This window comes from Pan troglodytes, chromosome 1 (assembly GCF_028858775.2).
Source record: "Pan troglodytes isolate AG18354 chromosome 1, NHGRI_mPanTro3-v2.0_pri, whole genome shotgun sequence".
Taxonomy (NCBI): Eukaryota; Metazoa; Chordata; class Mammalia; order Primates; family Hominidae; genus Pan; species Pan troglodytes.
The window spans coordinates 73,762,951-73,785,651 of NC_072398.2; the positions used below are offsets into that span (position 1 = coordinate 73,762,951).

Genomic DNA, 22,701 nt, shown 5'->3' on the forward strand with positions numbered 1-22,701 from the left:
AGCTGCTGGGGGCCAGTCTCAGTGCATTTTCTGCTCTTCTCCACAGGGCTGGACAATATACACAGGATCACATCCCAGGGCCGCTATGAGCTGCGCGTGGACATGCGGGATGGCCAGGAGGCCGCCTTCGCCTCCTACGACAGGTTCTCTGTCGAGGACAGCAGAAACCTGTACAAACTCCGCATAGGAAGCTACAACGGCACTGCGGGTACCTATGGCTCCTGAGCAGACCCCAAGGACAGTGGGCATGGGACAAGAGCCCCCAGATTCTAGGCGTAAGCTGCCTCAGGAAGCAGCAGCACCCACAGAGTTCCAGCATTCGCTGCTGGCCAGGGAGAAGAAGGGCCATACCACTGGGAACCACTGGCACTGGTCCCAGCTCTCCCTGACCACTCACCTAAAAGCAACTTTGCAGGACTTCAGTTTCATCATCTGGAAAATCGTAATAAGGATGCCTGCCCTACTTCACTGAGTAGTCAGAAAAAAATCAGTGGAGTGATTGTACTTTTAAGGTTTAAAAAAGATGCAATGTGAAGATGAAGAAGGATTGTTTTCTGTGTCTAGATTAGTCACTATGGGCTCTTATGCAGTGAGAGCAGAATCATCTACTGTCTGGGTAGAAATCTCCCATGCAATGACATCCAGGAAAACCATCTTTGAATTAGTGCAAATCATACAGATGTCACCTCTCTCTGAGATGCCCCTAACACCCCACCCTGGCCATCAGCGGTCATGCTAACACCTAGTCAAGGAGCAAACAATGCCACTTACCTGTTCCTCATTTGCCATGTTTCTTTTCATTCCTCCGCAAGAACCACATAGACGGTCAGGTTTTCTGTGTAGATTTTTACAGCATTTCTACCAAGCAGAACAACCATCCCATCAAGCTTGGTTGCATTAGTAGTTTTTTCAGAACATAACACCCAGTCTGCTTCTTGGGCTTTGCCAATCTGTTTCCCATGTTCTATTATAACACATTTCACAAAACCTGCTTTTTCAAATATTCTAATGTTTGATACTTGGCATTATTGGCCCTTTCATTAACACCAATTTTAGGGTTAAATGCTGGTGTATAATTTTAACAACATTTTTATGACTCTTGAAATTAAGAAGAGCATTAAGGTGTTGTCCTTCCAGTTACTGCATCTGTTCAATTATTTCTCTTCTTAGCCAGATACTCCAAAGAGAAGACATGCTTTCCTTTATTATGCTCACATCTGAGATCATTTCCAACAGCAATGAGATCAGCCTGAAGTGCCCCCAACAAAAGGCCCAATTTGACACACTTTGGGCAAAAAATAGCCATTGAAATGGAGCATATTAAACAAGATGCCGGACTAAATCATTTAAAAAATCACCTGACGCTATTCACTTCTAAGATTAGAATTGTACCTGTAGAAAAGCCATTCTGATTTCTCCTACAGGAAAAGAAGCCAGCCCTCCAACTTCCCTACAGCACCCCCTCCCTCCCTCCTCTTCATCCGCCTGTGCTTTCATCTGCCTTGCTTGGGCCTGGCCCTTGCTCCCTCTGTTCCAGCTCTGTCTTGCTTCTGGGCCTATGGAGGCCAGAACAGTTGGACTACACGCTATTCTCATGTCTCAGAGGCAGATCCTGCCAACAGTTTGGCTGTTCATCATCAGCTAATTAGGGTCTTATCTCTCACCTCGAATATTCAGTTCATCTTCAAAAGATGAAAAGCTAGGCTTCCGTTAGGCTGCCATCCCCTCTAGGCAACACCACACAATGGTTGTTCTTCTAGATCAGAAGGTTTCTGGAGAGGAAGAGCCCATCCCCTCTCTTCTGGCATTTAATATCGCCCAATTCTCCTGGACCTTATCTTTAGTAGCGGCCTTCTGAATCAACCCATCTCCAGGGCCTCCGATCCAAGTTCAGCCTTTTCTCCTGCTCCCCATTTCCCAAGGCTGCAAACATTCAAATCTCTAGGACGCTACTTGGATCAGAACTGAAAATTCCAAATTAAGTTATCAATCAGAGGTTGTTGAGCAGCTCCTAAAAGTTTATTGTGCAAGTTGTGGGGACTCAAAAGAAGCATAAAACATGGCCTTTACAAAAACTAAACGTCTAGTTTTAAAAAGAAACAGGAAGTAACTCATCACACAATCAATGGTACTCACTTCTAGTTTTTTCTGTTTTTGTTTTTGTGTTTTTGAGATAGAGTCTCACTCTTTCACCCAGGCTGGTGTGCAGTGGCGTGATCTTGGCTCACTGCAACCACTGCCTCCTGGGTTCAAGCGATTCTACTGCCTCAGCCTCCTGAGTAGCTGGGATTACAGACACATGCCACCATGCCCAGCTAATTTTTGTATTTTTAGTAGAGACGGGGTTTTGCCATGCTGGCCAGGCTGGTCTCGAACTCCTGTCCTGTGGTGATCCACCTGCCTCGGCCTGCCAAAGTGCTGGGATTACAGGCGTGAGCCACTGCATCTGGCATCTCATTTCTAGTTTAAGGGGTGTTCGTGGAAGAGGAGTCTGGGTGGTGGAGGACGGCATCATAAAGGCAGCTGCATTCGACTGGGATTCCCATGGTAAGGAAAATAAACCGTGGAAGTTACAGAAGGAGCAGATGCTGTGGAGGAGGGGAGGCTGTGAAGGGACTGGCAGAGCAGGGCAAAATGTAAATTCAGGAGGAATAGAGAAGATTGGTGAGGCAGGTAGAGCCAGATCCAGAAGCTGGAAAACCAACGGGCAGAGGAATTCAGTCTTAACATGGTAGCACTGGAGGGCCATTGTAGGTCCCAAGAAGAAAAATAGAAGTGGGGTTTAGGAAGATTCCTGTGACAGCCACAAACAGGATAAAGTAAGTCCGAGCGAAGAACATAGAGCGGCTGATGGCTGCTGCATCAGACCTAATAGGAGACAATAGGAGTCTTGACTAATGTTGGAAATTAAGAAAAAGGTATTATAAATCTGAACAGTGGTTTGAGAGACAGAAACCAGGACTTAATGTGTTAAACACATGAGGTGGCTATATGAGGCAGAAATGGGAAGGGGAGCCAGGCTTTGGGAGGATGTAAAGACCAACACTGGGAGCAATCTGCGACAGTGGAAGGCAGCCTCAGAGTGGAAGCTGGAGAGAACTGCTCCAGGGGAATAATGAAGACAAATTCTAGATGACAGAGGGAGACGCAGGGAGTGAGAAGATAGGATGTGGGTGGAGACCGCATAATCAAGGAACTGATAGTGAAAGAAATAATCATTAAGGAGTAGGATTAATCTAAGAATTTTTAAGACAAAGGATATAAATGTGACTTAAGGTGAGAGGAGGTGAAAGCTTAAAAAAAAAAAATAGAAGTAAAAGGGCTGGGCTCACACCTGTAATCCCAGCACTTTGGGAGGCCGAGGCGGGCAGATCATGAAGTCAGGAAATCGAGACCATCCTGGCTAACACAGTGAAACCTCGTCTCTACTGAAAATACAAAAATTAGCTAGGTGTGGTGGTGCATGCCTGTAATCCCAGCTACTTGGGAGGCTGAGGCAGGAGAATCGCTTGAACCTGGGAGGCAGAGATTGCAGTGAACCAGGATTGTGCCATTGCACTCCAGCCTGGGCAACAGAGCGAGACTGTCTCACACCAAATAAATAAATAAATAAATAAATAAATGAAAAAGGAAAAAGTAAGCAATATGTTTTAACTTTTCCAGGATCTGGAAGAGATGGGAAAGAGTGAGTTGCAGATGGTGGGGTTAACTCTAGATGGGCATAAAAATCTGAGTCCCTGGAGACTGGAAGGGGAAGACAAAGAAGATGGAATGAAGATCATGTCATGTTGAGTTAGGGCCTCCCCAGTGAGGGCGTCAGCCTTCCCTATAAAATAAAGGTCAACCTCCTGAGAGTTAAATTGTGGTGGGAGGCATCAGAGGCATTGAGTGGCCCTGTGAGCCTGGACTCAGAAGCCACAGAATCAGAATAGGTCTTTCCTCGCTTAACACATGCTCAAAAGCACCCAAGACCTCTTTCATTCAATAAGTAGCATGAGCCCCCTTCACAACATCCTGAGCCACAAATCCTGATCCTGCTAAAAGTTTTATAAACTGTTATAATTTAATTACAGTCTGATCCCTCACCTTAAATACACAATTTACCTGAGCCCCCTGCACAATATCCCCAAAAGAGAACACGCAGCCTGTTTGCCCCTCAGAATAAAAATCTCACCACCTCTTTAAGCAGTCTATTCCACTTGTGAACACCTCTAATATTTAGGTAATTTATCCTTGTATATTTAGCCTAAATATGCCTCTCTTTTTTTATTACACTCTAAGTTCTAGGGTACATGTGCACAACGTGCAGGTTTGTTACATATGTATACATGTGCCATGTTGGTGTGCTGCACCCATTAACCTGTCATTTACATTAGGTATATCTCCCAATGCTATCCCTCCCCCCTACCCCCACCCCACAACAGGCCCTGGTGTGTGATGTTCCCCACCCTGTGTCCAAGTGTTCTCATTGTTCAATTCCCACCTATGAGTGAGAACATGCTGTGTTTGGTTTTCTGTCCTTGAGATAGTTTGCTGAGAATGATGGTTTCCAGCTTCATCCATGTCCCTGCAAAGGACATGAACTCATTCTTTTTTATGGCTGCATAGTATTCCATGGTATAGATGTGCCACATTTTCTTTATCCAGTCTATTATTGATGGACATTTGGGTTGGTTCCAAGTCTTTGCTATTGTGAATAGTGCTGCAATAAACATATGTGTGCATGTGTCTCTATAGCGGAATGACTGATAATCCTTTGAGTATATACCCAGTAATGGGATGGCTGGGTCAAATGGTATTTCTAGTTCTAGATCCTTGAGGAATCGCCACACTGTCTTCCACAATGGTTGAACTAGTTTTTAGTCCCACCAACAGTATAAAAGTGTTTCTATTTCTCCACATCCTCTCCAGCACCTGTTGTTTCCTGACTTTCTAATGATCGCCATTCTAACTGGTGTGAGATGGTATCTCATTGTGGTTTTGATTTGCATTTCTCTGATGGCCAGTGATGATGAGCATTTTTTCATGTGTCTGTTGGCTGCATAAATGTCTTCATCTCCACCTACTAATCCTCATACTTCCCCACAGAATTTATTTAATTTTTTTCTCAATAGCCCATCAAATATTTGGTGACAGTGATCACAGGCCATGTCTCCCTCTTGAAGTCCGCTCTTCCCCAAGATACAGCCCAGATGTCCCAAGCACTTCTCCTTTGACATGGTTATGTTTTTTTCATCATCCTGTTTCTTATGGATGGGAATTCTAATTTGCTGATGCCCCTCTTCCCATGTGGCCTCAAGTTCAGAATGCAGTTTCTTGGGTGTCATCTGAGCAGGCCTGGTGAGCCAGAGAGAAGCCAGGCTGAGGCTGCATGGTGGTGCCCCAGAATGGCCCAAGTCTGCCTGGCTCATCACCATCTCCTCTGAAGACAGGAGGAACCATGAGTGGCCTGTGTCCCCGTGCAGGCTGGGAGGAAACAGCTGAGGGTTGGGCGCGGGGTGGGCAATGAGATGGGGTTAAGTGGAGAAAATTCTCAGCAAAGGTGGTTAAAGGGATTAGGAAGTGGGTTGGAGAGAGTAGCATGGAAGTGGTTGGCCCCAGGGGTAAGGTGGAGTAAGAGTTCAGCACAGCCACGCTGAGAAACTGGGTGGAAATGAAAAGGTTCCATAAGTGGAAGCCAGGTTTGCTGGAAGTGGGTCAAGTATCCAGAAAATCCTGATAAAGCAGTGACAAATGGGACAGCCTAATGAATGTATCTTTTTTGCAGGGGACTCCCTCAGCTATCATCAAGGACGCCCTTTCTCCACAGAGGATAGAGACAATGATGTTGCAGTGACTAACTGTGCCATGTCGTACAAGGGAGCATGGTGGTATAAGAACTGCCACCGGACCAACCTCAATGGGAAGTACGGGGAGTCCAGGCACAGTCAGGTAAGCGATGCTCCACCTCTGCTATGAATGAGCCAGAGCTGTGGAATCCGTGCTCCCTTAGCTTTATGTTTTAAAGGCACATGTGAGTCCTTCATTTCCCTTTAAAAAGAAATATTTGGAGTCTTGAGAAAAATAATGCAGACAATGGGATAAGATCAGGACAGAGTAGAAGCCAGAGGAACGAAAGGAAAGGACCCAGGAGCCAGAACTTACCCAGAGAAGCCCTTGGATCCAGAAGATCCCATGAAGAGAGCTTATCAGTCCTGGGGACAGCTTCACAGACTCAACTTTACCCTAAAAACGGTCCCAGGAAGGTAGACATCGAAAATACCAGTGTGAACTGGACAATCTTTCCCTATCAGAGACCACAAGTTTATAGGCTAAGCTGGGTGACAGGGAGACCACCATGACCAACTAGACTTTCTAAGTGTTAACACTGAAACAGCCCACATCAGGGAAGCCCTTCAATTCTAGGCAAACCAAAAGGGTTTGTCACCCTAGGTAGAAACCGCCTAAGTCTCCCATTAGGAGTGAGCAGCCAAACACAGTTATTCTCTTCCAAATGCTTCCACCCTGTTGGGATTTCACAACCATCTACTGGTGCATGCCACTCCTGGAAGCCAAAAACAAAGCTGGCAATAAGGAATGACCTGCAACATGTTCCCTGGAAAGACCCAGGCCACCGGCACATTTAAGGAGAAAGCTAGAAAGAGACTCTGCCCCTTTCACTTTATTGGGAACTCGGCCTTGAAGCTTCATGTTAGCTGAAAATAGCTAACCCCACATTGTGGATTCCCTGTTCCCATAATTACCCTTTTTTTGAAGTGGGGCGTTCCATGATGGGGGATGACCTGACATGCTTATCTTTCTCACGCCCAGGGCATCAACTGGTACCATTGGAAAGGCCATGAGTTCTCCATCCCCTTTGTGGAAATGAAGATGCGCCCCTACAACCACCGTCTCATGGCAGGGAGAAAACGGCAGTCCTTACAGTTCTGAGCAGTGGGCGGCTGCAAGCCAACCAATATTTTCTGTCATTTGTTTGTATTTTATAATATGAAACAAGGGGGGAGGGTAATAGCAATGTGTTTTGCAACATATTAAGAGTATGTGAAGGAAGCAGGGATGTCGCAGGAATCCGCTGGCTAACATCTGCTCTTGGTTTCTGCTGCCCTGGAGCCTGACCCTCAGTCTTCATTCTCCCTCCTACCCAGGCCTCCTCAACCTTCACCTCCTTTCCCACCAAGGAGGAGAAGTAGGAAGTTTTCTTAAAGGGCCAATTCAAAGCCAAGTCGTGGGGTGCAGATTGTTATGGTGACAGGCACACACATTTTTCTACCCTTCTTCTGAGATGTCCTCTGCCTTCCAGGTATTTGTGATTTTGTCACAGCCTGACATGGCCAGGTTCTCACATTGGCCCAGAAAAAAGAGCCTCAGCAAGAGAGTTTTGCCAACAATTCCCCTTAAAAGGAAACAGATCAACTACACCGCATCCCAACAACCCAGGTTCTTTTCCTTCCTTCCTTCCTTCCTTCCTCCCTTCCTTCTTTCCTGCCTTCCCTCCTTCCCTCCCTTCTTTCTTGACAGTATCTCACTCTTGCTCAGACTGGAGTGCAGTGGTGCAATCTCAGCTCACTACAGCCTCGACTTCCTGAGCTTAAGTGATCCTCTCATCTCAGCCTCTTGAGTAGCTGGGACTACAGGCATGAGCCACCATACCTGGCTGATTTTTCTTTTATTTTTAGTAGAGATGGGGGTCTCACTGTGTTGTCCAGGCTGGTCACAAACTCCTGGCCTTGAACAATCCTCCCACCTCAGCCTCCCAAAATGCTGGGATTACAGGCTACAGCCACTGCATCCAGCCCCAAGTCCTTTATAATGGGCCAAAGATTCTCATCTTCTGACACTCTTACTATACCAGCCACATGTCCTGTTACCTTTCGAGAACAGTGGCTCTTTTCTGGCCCTGATGGAGCCTTTTGCCTAATCCCATCCTGTCTTAGACCCCAGAGCCTCAAAAGCCCAACCAGCATTTTGGAATCTAGTTCCTAAGGCACTGCCTGCTCCTGGCCCTGGGTGGCACAGTGGCTATGTGCCTGTGAGTCATCAGCCACTGCCCCCACCCTCAGGTCAGACAGACAGTCACTTTCTGCAAAGGTAGGAGGGGGAGATGGTTGTAGTTTTTAGCACTTTTGGGTCAAGCATTGAGGAAAGGACTGAAGAAGTCAAAATCAGGGCACTGCCATAGAGATTATAGTTTCCATGGGAAACACAGATCTTCCCTAGCCCTGTTTTCTCCATTTCTGGTCCTATTTGTCACAGATTCTTTTTTTCTGAATTGCAAACCGAAGGCCTCATATCTATCTTCACCCAAGCCCTCCTTAGTGTAGGTGGCTTAATAAGAGTCAGGAGAAGAAGGTATATGCCCAGAGAGCTATACCCCTGACTGATAATCCTGGAAAGAGGTTGATTTTTTTTTTTCTTTTTTGGTCCTATGGGAAACAGGAATGACCTTCTTAATGAGGTGAGATCATGAGAAGCCTTTGCATCTTCTTTTATTATTCTGCCTTGGAAAGGAAAAATGACAATAGCCAAAGGAAATTACATCCAGAAATCCAAAGGTGAATAGGTGATAACTGTGGGCCTACTTCCCATTTTATGAGATGCACTGTCTTCACTAGCACAATTTGATTCTTAAGCCCAAGAGAGCTAGATGCTCTAGAAGCCGTGACCTTTCAATTTCTCCTCCAAATCAAATATCAGCAACCATCCCCGCAACATCTGCCCAAATCCATGCCCAGTTCCCTGAGCTGTCTTCTCCCTTTCCTCTCCCATTCCTCAAGGCCCAGCACCATTTTCTGTAGTGCCTATGTTTGTCTGACCAGGGCAGTGTGTACCTTTGCCAACCAGTTACTGGATGAGCCTTAGTGTTGGCAATTTTCTAATGGAAATATCCTCACTCTTACCAAGCTTTGAGAACCAAGATGAAAAGTCCCTTGGGCTGACCATCAGGCCTCGGACCTCATGGGGATGCAGCCAGCCACCATTGAATGGAGGCGCTCCCCTTGCCGCAGGCTTCTAGGCTTTGTTCACTGCTGCAGTGTGGATGTGACAGGCATACCCTGAAAAACCTAGGCGCCACTTGCATTTCTCAGTTCACCATGGGCTTCAACAAACTGGGAGGAGGAAAAAACAGAAACAGATCCTTTCAACAAGCATGTAAATTACAGAAGACTTACCTAGAGACGGGGCAACAATGAATAGTAGGAAGCACATTGCATGGGAAACTTGAGGGCCGAGGTACAGGCCAATAGCTGTCATCTTAGCTACGACGTGACATCGGCTGGGTTGTTTCACCTCTCTGGGCCACAGTTTCTTCATCTGTCAGATGAGAGATTAGACTAGAATGAGTTCTAATTTCCCTTTCAGTTTTGACGGTCAATGATGCTAATCTGTGATCTGAAAACCTAAGTAGAAATTGGCATGGTGGGACAGCACAATTAGGTAATGAAAATTCACCAGACTCCCTGTTTCATGAGGAAAAAAGGAAAGAAGGAAGGAAGGAAGGAAAGAAGGAAGGGGAGGGAGGGAGGGAAAGAAAAGAGAGAGATTGATTCAGGAGTCATAAGTAAAACACACACACACACACACACACACGAAAATACTGCAGAAAAGATCATGCCGAGTGAGAGGCTGAACTCTTTTTGTCCATAAAAACAGAGACCAGGTACCTGGGTGGTGCCAGCACAGCCCACTTCATCAAGGAAGTTGAAATGGAAAAAGATTATGTGTTGTCAATTCAGGTGAAAGTCAAGAAACATCAGTGGAAACCAAAATCTTCCTTTTATTGAAACCATTCTACACTATGGAACATTTTTATAAATAGTACCAGCAGCATTGCATAGCTTTATTTTGAAGCAAGAAAGAGACTTCAAAGATCAGCTTATTCAACCCTCTATAAAAGGATTTATAGATTCCTTTTATTTAATATAGGGTGATTTTCTCATGAGTTTTCACCATGTTTAAAAGACACTGTGCCCCACTCTCATCCCAAGGTCTATGGTCAACTTGACTCAATGCTCTTAACTTTCCTCACTGATTCCTGCTTATCCTGCTCCTCCAAGCACAACTGCATTTCCCAAAGGTAGATCCAGTAAGCAATACTCTCAAAGCACCCACCCTATGCACACCAGTTTCCCTCAAGGGACTCAAAAGGAATCGAGGTAGACCCTTCTCAGAGGCTGTTTAACTGCAGACACATCAGGATATGTACTAATACCCAAAACCAAAACCACCACCAATGACTGCAATAGATTCACTGTCTAGACCCAAGGTCCAGGCAGTTTCCCTTTTTTGCATTTCCCCAACATATAAAGATAATTTCCAACATATCAGATGCACATTCACCAGGGTTATTTCTGGAAGGTGAAGGGGTCAGGTGTAGAAGAGGTGGCAAGAATGACAAGTCTGTGGAAAACTGTTGGCCTTGAGACCACAGTGAACTGGTGGAGGGGGACTTGCTAAGTGTGGCCACAAGGTGGCAGTCACCTCCTGAAACCCCGTGTGAAACGTCAGCGGGGTTGAGAAAGGCCACGTCTCCAAGTTTCCAGGAGAGCCAAACCAGGACTCAGGAAAACCGGCCAGCTGATTTGTATGGGAGATTGATTTGTAAAAGAACAACAACAACATATGGCAGCAAGGAAATGCAAAGCAAACATCTACAAATATTTGAATCCACCTGTCCCTCACCTACCAACTTCCCCCTCTACTACTCATAAAGTGGTAGGACTCCTAATGCCCCGCTTCCTTCCACCTGAGAACCAACCAGCACCCTGATATTTCAAAGCCAGACCTAAAGAACCATGGTTGCCAATAAACTCAATGCCAAACCAAACAATCCTAATCACATTTTTACTTTTCAAATCCAGTCTCAGAGCAGAGCTGTAGATTAAGGGACAAAAAGTCATTGTGGAATCTTTTCAAATAGCTCTTGTAAAAGCATCAGTTGGGAAAGAGTTTATGAGTTCCTCTTTGTCCTCTCCTCTGGAGAAAAGACGGAACATGCAAGAACACTGGATACACCAAGCTATGGGTGTTGAAATAGACTAGCTGGTGACCTGGATTTGCAAATACCCTAGGGACATGAAAACATTTTTTCTTTTTCTTTTTCTTTTTTGTAACCTCCACCCAGAATTTCAGGAAAGGTGGGGCCACATGCCCAGGATATATGGTATTCTACTGCTTGCTTTCTTATCACCAGAATACTAGTCAATCTGATTTCTTAGTTCCATGTCTTTTCTTCCAAGGAGGTAGGGCATGGGGTTGGGAGACACTTTCCACCTTCCTTGCATCTCACTGTCCACTCTTAAATTTTTATTAAGAAACCTCTGAAAGATTCAAAATTCAGTTCAGTTTCAATAATCCCAAAGAAGTTGGGATAATTTGTTTTCACTTGCTTCAAACTTGCTATGGCTGCAGGAGGAGTCTCAGGACCTCAGAGGAATGGGGCAGATGTGTGAAGTCTGGGAGTCTGCCTCCCACCCAGATGCCAGGAGCTGCATACTCAGCTCTGCCTCACTTCCCTGATGCTCTGCTTTCATCCAGGTTACCATGACAGAGAGGGTCTATCCTCTAAAGAAAGCTGAGTTACAGGCTGGCCCCTGGGGTTGTTCCTGTAGCCTCTCTTTGACCACATTCCTGAAGACGTTTAGCTGAATGCCTCCTCAAACCTTTGCTTCTTCCATAACCCAATCCTACACATATGTGATAAAGCTTTCTTCAACAATACTGGGTCATTTGGACACTACCAGTCCAGATGAGAACTCACAGACCAAATGAAAACTTTCAAAAGCAAGCAGGGAAAGTAACTCCTATATGCTTTAAGATGATGTATTGGTGTAGATTCAGGTCCAATTTGAAAAAATGTCTCTGGTTCTTTCTAATTGTATCCACTCTGGATTTGTTTATGCCAGTTCTACATTCATCAAGCCTTGAGAAACAGGTGGAAAGAAGAAAAATATAAAATTAAGAAGAAGCTGATGGATCATTGGAGATTCAAAACAAGCCTTCTACCGGTAGCACGACACTAAAAGGCAGAGACAAGGCAGGAGTGGCCATGGGAGAGGAAGCAGCATTGGCTTCTCACGTTCTGGCCTCCAGCCTCCCACCAGAGCTTCTGCCATTCACCCACTTAACTTGAGGAGAAACTAAGGCACCAAGGCCTGTCACTGCACCGAAAACCAGAAGCAGAAGGACTTTCTTTCTTTGCTCAACCAGTTCTGCCTGGATCTGACTTTTGCGTCACCAGTAGTCACAAGCCTGATTTGTCATCTCCAGCATTCTGTTTATTTTTTTAAGGTCAATCTTTGCCTGAAACATGACTTCATTGCACCTGCAGCACTTCATTGTCCAAATGTCCTTGGCAAACCTCACAGTCTTTGGACAGTGTTGCATTTTCTCCAAACGGGAAATCCTCTCTCCTTCCTCAAGCTTAATAAGGCTCTTGCAGTGCATCCAAATAACACAGCTCTTGTTTCTCAGACACACTCAGCCCCCTCTGATAACTTCATAAAACAGCTCCTTATTGTCTGGGCCATGAAGCCAGGCTAATGCTAAAGTTCCAGTTCAAAAACATTTAACTCTATTATCCTTATGAGGCCAGCTCTCCTGGGTACTGGCACTCACTCACTGGCACCATGGATTCAGGTCAGGTGGTGCAAACGTCTTCCCTGAGAAGCAAGCCATACACCCAACAGGTCTAGAACACCTAGGTCACAAGAAAGGGTTTCAGTCCAGATGCACTGTCAGTAAGTGAACACAAGGACAAGAATGCATGAACTATTATTTTCTTCCCATCACTGGTTTAGCAGCCCCTAGGGAGACCCTGTGTTGCTCTTTAATATTCTGACATTGAGCACTAATATGCTCAACACTGCCTGCAACAGGCAAATGTTGGAAATACACTTTCAGAGCTGGATGGGACTCAAGATCATCTAATATAATCCTCTCATTTTATTTCCTCTCAAGGAAACCAAGGGCAAGAAAGTTTAGGCAATTTGCTCACATTCACACAGGCAATTAGTAACAGAGCTGAGTTCAGGTCTGGTATAGGCTTTTTAATTTGATTCTCCACAAATGAAGACTAAGATAAATAGCATTTATTGCATACCTACTATTTACCAGATACTGTGCAAAGGGCTTTACATATATTACTTTACTAAATCCTCACCATAAACTTTAAGTCATGTTTAACCATTTTATAGAAGAGGGAATGGAGGGCCAGGAAGGTTAAATAACATGCTCAAAGTCACATAGTTACTAAATAGAGCCATAATCTGAACCTTTGTCTAATTTTGAAGTCCTTGATTTTTCCACTTCATGAGGCTGCTCTTTATATTTATTTAGCTGAGTGACCACCATCTTGGATTTTACTAATATTCTTACAAGGGGGCTTTGATGCCACTTCTTCTGACTTTTAAGAAAAGGAAATTCTTGCATTATTTTTGCCATGTACTCCAGGGGACCCTCAATCTCATCATCATGGGGAATAAGAAACATTCTGACATCTCCTTCCTTTTCTTTCTTTTTAAATTTGGTAGACGAGGGAGAGGGTCCCCAACAGAATGAGAGGGGGAAGATAAGAACCAGAACATAAACCCAATACCCCCCACCCCACTCTTTTGGGAACATCCCAACATTAGAAGAGTGGGATATCCAGTCATGTTTTTCAAGCTGGAGCAGGCAGTGTAGCCAGGATTGAGGAAGGAGAAGCCACAGAATAAACATGGCACATGTTCTCAGAGCATCAATTTTACTCCAGAATTTGGGAAGAAAGGATTATATTATTAGTGTATTCAAACCAGTATGGATAGCACAAATGCAGATATCCTATAAATTTTGAGGCTAACACCAGCAGGTTGTAGACTGATTTAGGCTACCTCCTTCCAGACTCCCAGGGGTACAAACACCTTCACAGTCCCCTGCGGGAGTACATCAGTGGAAATATTTGGGGAATGAGGCTAGAAGGCAGGAGATACATTCAGTTTACTTATCCCCCTGGTTTCTTTTCCCCACTCCTTACCTGCCCCACATCCCTAGTGGGTGGGAAGGCATCAGAAGACAGTTGGCTACAATATCAGCTTTCTTTGCTACTTTGGGGAATTTAGAAGGAAATCAGTACTTGGCAACCTGGTATTTTTAGCTGCCAGGCCAAAACTCCAGACATAAACCCCTTCCCTTTAATTGAATGATGTTTATATATAAAGGAATAGATCTCCCCAAGAAAGAACCCCAGAACACTGGTTCCATTCCAGTGTGGGGGCTGCTTGGGCAGCAGTGACACCTGTGCATTAGATGCAATAGACACTTCAATTCCTGCAAAAATGTCGGCCAACTAAGTGCTCCTTTACCAACTGCGGAGGCCCAGACTCACACCATGGTCCCACAGACTCAAGGTTTAGAATCTATGTGAGTCTATTTTGGTTAACACACAGGCTCCTCCTTCCAATCATTCACACACACAAACACACACACACACATGCATGCACACATATAGAGGTGCACATGCACAAACACACACATCTAATGATTCCAACCTCAAATACTCCCCAGGCCCATGGGGATGCCCAGGTACCCTAAGCAAATCACTGTGACACTGAGGGGGTCATTAACTGGGGCTCCGAGCAGCTGAAACCCACCCTGGTGGTCTCTAGATTGTTGTTCTGAGAAATCATAAACACCAAATCCTCCAATCCCTCTGAATTTGAGTTTGTCATTTTAACCTTTAACAGCCTTTTCAGGTAAAAATAACAAAGACCAATTTACTGACTTTGTAGCTACAATGAGCTTGAAAAAGCGCTTACTTAAAAGAAAGACTGGAAGGAAGAAAAAAAAGAGAAGAAAATGGAGTACATACTCCTCAGACGATGCACACTTTAATTAGCTAAAATAAAAATAAAAATGTACAGAGGAAGGGAGAGGAAAAACCAACTTCCCTGATCCTTTCATGGCACTGTAGCTCAAAGACTGGAATCTCTGCTTGTTAACCATTGTTAACTAGTATTTTTAGTCCTGGTTGCTTTTAGCCTCTGTATAGTTCCTTTTTTAAACACATTTTCTATACGTTAATAAAAGATCCTGAAAGAAAGATGCGTGTCTTCTGAGTCCTAGGGGCACTGGGGGGCATGCCTGTCTTAAGAATGGGCCTGCCTTCTTTTCTCTGGGCCTCCCCTCCTTAACATTTCAGCCCTGCTTCTGCCAGCCCGTCTTCTCCGCATCACCCTTTGGGTGGACTGTTCTCCCCCATGGCCCTGCTCCCCCTTCTATGCCCCTTGTCTGCCCTGTTTCTGTGCTCTCATTATATCCTAAATATCTCAGCCCCCTTCCTCATTCTTCCCTCCTTCTTCTCTCCTCTCTTCTACTCTCCTGCTTCTCTCCTCTCTTCTACTCTCCTGCTTCTCTCCTCTCTTTGCATCTTTCTCTCTCTCTTTGCATCTTTCTCTCTCTCTTCCTTTCTCTTTCTTCCCTACCTTCCACCCACTTTGAGGAATCGTAAACACCAAATCCTCCAAACCCTCTGAATTTTATTTTGTCATTTTAACCTTTAACAGCCTTTTCAGGTAAAAACACCAATTTCATCTCACCCTTTGCTTTTACCATCAGAAAAGGTCACCAATGGGTGGTGGTCTCTGCTGCCCTAGCATTACCAGACAGGCCTTTTGTACAGTTTTGAGTCCTTGATCAGCCACAGAGACGGTGACTCACTGCCTACCTCCTTCCAGTCTCATCTCCTGGCTCCCTTGACCCTGAAGTGCCCAGGGGTGGTCTGATCCCCAAGGCTCTAGTGCCATCTGTGGGTACTGCCAGAGAACATTTGACAGGCCTGGCGTGCTGAGCCAGCCTGCCCTCCACTCCGTCAGCTCCTCTACTGCCAGGTTCTGTTGCTCTGCCTGGGAGCAGCTCCAGCTAATGCACCATTAGCCACTGCCTCTCAGCCTTGGTCACTTGGAAAAACCTTTTCCGTTTCTGTCCCTTAAAAATGGACCCAGTGCATAATATAAGATCAACTCTCACCACTGGGTTACATTAAGTAAGACCCCAGTCAGGGAACAGCCCCAAAAAGAGAGTCGTGATGGGAGCTTCTTCCAGTCCAGTTCCAGGAACACAGGCAGTCAGGAAGTGCAGAGATAACTGAGTAACGGTGTAGGGTAAGCACCGCAAACCCAGACATGCTCTCCCATGCTGGAGTGGGCAGGGGGATATTAGGAGCCTGTCTGCGGGAGGTCGTATGACAACAGAAATTATCCAAGGGAAAAAAAAGAGGTGGGAGGGAGCCTCATGAACCAGGGTCGGGGGCACGAAACGGCAGAGCCTGCTGGAACGGGGCCAGGTGTGGTTTAGTACTCATGTTTGCTTGAAGTTCAATAACAGAGCCAGGAACAGACTGGGCATTGTGAAGACCCAAGACCACAAAGGAGAGACCTTTCTCCATCTTCCATGTTAAAAGGGAGAAATAATGAGTGCTTTAAAGAAGGAACAGAATCTCAACCCTGGAAATAAATTTTTAAAAAGACTTGACACCAGCAGGCTTCTTCACACCCCTGGGGCCATGTGTAAAACAGGGACAAAACTCCAGCCACATGGCCATCTACCATAGAAGGCACCCTCGCAAACAGAGCAGGCAAAGCACCTTTCCTAGCCCTTGCCCTGTGCCGCATTTCCTCTTTTTCTCCTCATTTCCTAAAAAAAAAAAATTCTGGAATGTCAGACCAAGGTGTCCCTTTAAAAACAGCCACATTTCCTGGTCCTGTTTTAAATAAGCCATTCTGGAAACCTATAGCTCAGGATTATGGGACTGGAGGAGTGACTGCTGTAATATTGAGATAAAAACCTGTCATTTGTCCTGTACGTTGTCTTGAAAATGAAAAATGGAAACTAACGTGATACAGTGAAACTTAAAGGAACTTTAGTAATTAGTATTTATTCCTGAGGTTGCTGAATGCTAGCATTATGTTCTAACTTAAATGGGTATAATTCACCCATTGCTTAAGACCTCTGGGTGCATTTACAACCAACTGAACACAAATTTAATTATTGTTGTGTTATGGGAACGAAGAACTGCCAGGGGTAATATTAAAAGTGGATTATTAAGCAAGAGAAATGTTAGCAACATTAGTAATCAGTGCAATTACCCAGTAGCATCTTCTTGCCCGTAATACCCCCAGTGTCCCTGGGGATGTGTGCTTTAGCAGTGACCCCTTTGCCAGTCAGCAATAAGACATCACCATAAATTAGGGCCCTCTGGGCCTGTATCTTTCCACTCATGTGACATGTACAATATTCCCCATTGCCCAGTCTTTCAAATAATTATAAAAAGAGTATGCGTTGGACTTGTAAAGCTACACATAAATGAGTCTCTTGTTCCTCTTCACTCATCTCACCATCCACATTCAATAGTTACCTACTATATACCAGATCCAATACTAATTCTGGATATACAAAAAGATGAAAGGCCTGCACACCCTCTGCTTCTCCCAGAAGAGATTTGGTCTCTCTCTGTCTCTCTCTTTTTCACAGTTAAAAAAAATTCTTTTATTTAAACTTTAATACCAGTTTGTATCAGTCAGGATTCTCCAGAGAAACAGAACCAATAGGGGATTTACATTATGTTTGCGTGTGTGTGTGTGTGTGTGTGTGAGAGAGAGAGAGAGAGAGAGAGAGAGACTTATGAGGAAATGACTTATGTGATTACAGAGACTAAGAAGTCCCACAGTCTGCTGTGGGCAAGCCACAGACTCAAGACACCTGGTCATACAATTCAGTCCAATTCCAAAGGCCTGAGAATTAGAAAAGCCACTGTTGTAAATCCCACTCAAATCATTAAAGAAGGACAACATTTCAGCTTAATAGGTGGGCAGAAAGAAAACAAAAGGCAAATTCCTCTATCCTCAGCCTTTTTGTTCTATTCAGGTCCTCAATGGATTGGACGATGCCCACTCACGTTAGGCAGAGCAATCTACTTTACTCAGTGCTGCAATTCAAATGCCAATGTCATCCAAAAACGCCTTTGCAGACACACCCAGAAATAACGTTTAATCGGGGCACCCTGTGGTGCAGTCAAGTTGACACATAAAATAAACCATCACACAGTTGCAAGGCAGTAAACAAACCAGATGTGGTTCCTTTCCCAGAGACGATCCTGCTGGTGGGGAAGTCATTCTCTAGAAAGAGATTCAGCAATCCATGGCCCGACGGCCATTTATTCTCTTTTTGACTCTTTCCTTTTCCACCAGTTTTTACCAAACTCCCTACTCTCTTATTCAGATATTTCACACATATGTAAGGCTCCCTGCTTCAAAGTTTTAAAAATAGAATAAAAAGTAAAATTTCCAAACTTATGTTTATGTGTTCATGAGAAAATGGAAAGAGATATACAGTGAAAAAACTCAGTTAATTAGATGAGCGTTGTCATTTCAACACTGACAATATTTTTTTAAAACTCAGACACATTTCAAACACTTCTAACACTAAGAAAAGTGGCAATTAAGGAGGCTCTTGAATCCAAAAAGTTGACAGAACCTTCTAAAAAAAAACTGATTACTGTAGAATTTTCCCCGGGGGCAGGGGCCAGGGGCCAGTGGAAGGTATGGATCAACTTTTAGATGTTGATGCCCTTTAATGCTTTAAATAAAAATTGCTATCATCAGAGATCACTGCTAGGCATTCATTCACAGCTGTGCTCTTCATGACAAACAACAAGCTCTTCAGAGGTTTCTGGCAAATACGTGTAAATTATAAGAAATGCAGTAGCAATTATGAAAATTCAGTATGCTAGCTGTACAGGAAATTTAAAGATCCAAGATAAACAATGAAAACTGAGGAACGCATATATTATGCCTGCATGCCGGTAATACCTGGCTTGATTTGTGAGCCCACTCACTGTTTATGATTTCTCCCTCCACAAATAAAAACCACAAAGTAATAACCAAAGCTTGTATTTACAACCAAAGCTACACTGAAACGATTGGCAACAACAATAACAACCTGGGTTGCAATTAAAGGTAACCCAGTTGACTTATTGACTTGGAAAAGCAAGAGATGATTAAAGAAGTCAATGTGGAACGGCCTGCCCTCCTATCCTCCCCTAACCCCCAACCAGTACCATTTAAAGAAATTGAGACATATTCACATAAATCTGGTTTTATCTTTCAACGAAATGACCTAATGTTAACTCAGTTTGAAATGTCCACGCTACAAAGCAGTGTTTCAATACAGCAGTACTATTGACATTTTGGTCAGATAATTCTTTGTTGTAGGGACCTGCCCTGTGCTTTTACCCACTAAATTCCAGTAGGACCCCCGCCTCCCACCATGTTGTAACAACCAAAAATGTCTCCAGACATTGCCAAATGTCCTCTGGGGGAAAAAAAATCACCCTCAGTTGAGAGCCACTGTTACAGGTAGATTTATCACAGAAAGAAGAGATAACTTCAATCCAGACTTCATGGAAGCAAATTTCAAAAAGTTTCAGGCTGGTTCATTTCAGCCCAAAAGACAAAAGGATCGCCCAAATGGAACATTGTTATAGCTTTTCTATTGAATTTATCTTTATATAGTTTATAAATGTTTGAAAAGCTTATATCTGTGTTTTATTTTAGTTTCATTTTGTCGGAATTACTCTGGGTATTTTTGTGGTATGAGATTAGATTCCAAGGTAGAAAGTGGAATTGATAAAATGACACTTACAGAAAATGAGAGTTTGTCTTACAATGGTTCAGTTTGTCATGGCTCCCTAGGAATCAATTAGATTTCAAACCAAGAGTCACTTGTAAATTCGACCTTTGGCTCTGTTGCTTCACCTGACGGACAATAATAAATGGTATTGATTGTTTAAGATCCCCAAATACCTCACAATCTCATATGTCCTAAAGGTTTCTTAAGAAGAAAGAAATACAGGGTAATTAGGCACTAAAGATAGAAGGAAGAGAAGATTTTGTGCCACAATTCTACCTAAGAATGATATTCAGGTCCAGGATTGCAGTCGACAGAGCAAGGAAGGGCAGTATCACCACCCAAGCTCCCCAGGAGAATGTGAATATCTAAGTCGCATGCCTAAGGGAGTGTTCCCTGATGTTAGGGAAAGCAAAGGGCTAACCAGCTGTAGTCTCAGCTTGTGGCAGAGGAAAACACCCTCAGCTAAACCCCTTTACCCAATTCATCCTCCCAGATAAGAAATCCAGTACACAGAAAGGAAGAGACTAGGGGCAGGGGAGGGTGGGGGCAGATGTGCACCTCTAGCTTTTTCAGAGATGTTTCAATGCTGATTTTTCTTTCCAATTGTCCTGGCCATGACTGTTGGACTACATGGTCCAGTTTTGTTTTAAACAAATGTAGTCACCACAGTAGGTCTCTGTAATGGCATGTTAGTTGTGAAGGTCACCTGGGATCAGGTCAACATGTGAATGTGACTGGCATCAATGGTCCTCACGTCTACTTCTCTTGGCCAGACAGACAGATCAGTTCAGTCTCTCAAGAAACTCTGATAAGGTCCCTTCCTGCAAGGGTGGACCTTACCACAGAGCTCACAGCAAAGAAGGACAATTCGAAGTTCACCTCTTGGTGCTAAAGGAGGTATGCTGCTCTCCGTCATGATCCTGTTTATCACAGGGTCTTCTTTCAGATCGAGAGCCAGTGAAGCATCCCCAAACAGGTCTCTCCTATTAGAGCCTGGCTGCAACCCACTACCAGATTTGCAGAACCATTTATTTCTCTTCCAAGACAAAAACACCCTGAGGAGGAAAGACCTCCAGCTTGGCGGAGTAAAGGGTTTATTTTCTTTCCAAAGGGCTGGAGAGGATTGGGAAGCAATTGGGAAAGCACCGGTGAGAAGAGAATTCCCATCATCTGTGACCTCTTTAAGGGAAGAGCCTTGGCTTTCCATTTCTGTTTCCAGTATTTAGCCCAGAACTCTCTTTGGACTCAGTATAGAATTGATGTAAACTGAATTGAATCAACCGTATCTTCCGTCTATGAAAGAAACTCAATTAACAGCTTTTAGTACTGTAAAATTTAGGACAGATCCATAAAATATTCAAGAAGAGCAAATATTAAGATTATCTGAAAAGCAGAGGAAAGAACATTGTATTTGACGTCAAAAGACCTATATAGTTGCATAAGTTTGTTCTCACACTGCTATGAGGAAATACCTGAGACTGGGTAATTTATAAAGGAAAGAGGTTTAATTGACTCAGTTCTGCATTGCTAGGGAGGCCTCAGGAAACTTACGATCATGACGGAAGGCAAAGGAGAAGCAAGCACCTTCTTCACAGGGCGGAAGGACAGAGTGAGTGAAAGCAAAGGAAATGCTAGACATAAAACCATCTGATCTTGTGAGAACTCACTCACTATCACAAAAACAGCATGAGGGAGACTCCCCCATGATCCAATTACCTCCACCTGGTTCTGCCCTTTACACGTGGGGATGATGAGGATTACAATTCAAGGTAAGATTTGGGTGCAGATACAGAGTCACACCATATCAGTAGTCAACCTCTTTCTGCCTCTTACTGGTAGTGTGCCCTAGTATAAGTCCTTCTGTCACTCAGGAGCTTAGTGTCCGTATATCTGTAAAATGGGATTAAGAATAATGTCCTTCCTACTTCACAGACTATTGTGAAGGGCAAACTATAAAATGGGCAGAAAAATGCTTTACAGCAGATGTTCTTACAACTTGAGAATGTGTTAACTTGGTAGAAGTTAAAAGGTGTTGAAAAGCAGCCTTATTATCTTCATAACAGTGTTATGGCCTGAAATTTCACTCACCTGGTTCTCCAAAACAACTTATTGCCTTAAAGAAATGCTCTGGGCAAAATAAGAGCATCAACCTGCTATCAAGGGTCAGCTGATAGACACCTGAGAGCAGAAAGGGGACAAGGGTGGGGTTGGAGCCGAAGGGAACAGAGGACGCAGGAGTAGGACAAAACCTCCACATCTGAGGCCAGCCCCACGACGACTCTGCTGGGGAAGAATGGTGAAGAAGACCAGGCTGTGTGCAAAAGCCAGCCTGGTATGTTTCAGAGCCACAAGCTCTCTAAGGACAGTAGTCAGGTTCCGGTCCATTCCTCCACCACCTGTGCTGCCCCAGGCCCTCAGCAGCCATTACAAACAGGTAGGTAATGGCAATCTTTCAGATGTGTGGGTTGAGGGCACCTCACTATGAGCCCTTGTATTTTTCAAAACTCTTCCCAGGAGACCACGCCGCTAGTTGAGAGGCCTGCTGGGTTCTCGAGTTAGCCCAGCAAAGGGCATGCTTTACTAGTATAGATGATAACTTCTAGGAGGGGGCTTTTGAGTAGCTCCTAAGGATTGTGGATTTCTGTTGTGTTGAGTGGGCTGCCTGGGACCCAAGGGACAGAGAGGCAGAGCACTGCCATCAGCACCTTCCTCATATCCCCCTTGTAACTACAGTCTTAGCCCCAGTTCTACATAGATATGAAACAAATGTTTAAAGAGTTTTCATTTGAAAAGGCAGCCATTATTCTAAATACCCACATTTCTCCACCCGGCTTTGCCCCCAAACTTTGCACAATAGCCCCACATAGGAAGGAATATCTGCTTCTGCCCCTTAGAACAAATCCAAAACTTCCCACTGACAGAAGTGTGGGCTATCAGAGAAGGTCCCCCACTCCACCCCACTGACTGTGAGCTAGGAGCTGGGAACTCTCTGTCCCCCAGCCTCACCCCGGCGGCCTGGGATTGGGGGAACAGCCTGTC

General features: G+C 44.5%; 1 protein-coding gene and 1 long non-coding RNA gene across 4 annotated transcripts in view; one reads left to right on the forward strand and one right to left on the reverse strand.

Annotated features, from left to right (window-relative positions):
- TNR (tenascin R) overlaps window positions 1-15,076 on the forward strand; it is a 430,161-nt gene extending 415,085 nt beyond the window's left edge. For 2 of the 3 annotated variants that reach the window (XM_063795257.1, XM_024350209.3), the window contains 3 exons: window positions 47-208; window positions 5,768-5,931; window positions 6,811-8,691. In XM_063795257.1, coding sequence (XP_063651327.1) covers window positions 47-208; window positions 5,768-5,931; window positions 6,811-6,930 — 446 coding nt within the window. In that variant the 3' untranslated portion in view covers window positions 6,931-8,691. Of the gene's footprint in view, window positions 1-46; window positions 209-5,767; window positions 5,932-6,810 lie in introns of all 3 variants that reach the window. The other variant, XM_524977.7, reaches the window with a different exon arrangement.
- Window positions 9,171-22,701, reverse strand: part of LOC129135534 (uncharacterized) — a 33,703-nt gene continuing 20,172 nt past the window's right edge. The window contains exon 2 of the long non-coding RNA XR_008536468.1: window positions 9,171-9,312. This is a non-coding gene — a long non-coding RNA (uncharacterized LOC129135534). The remainder of the gene's footprint in view (window positions 9,313-22,701) is intronic.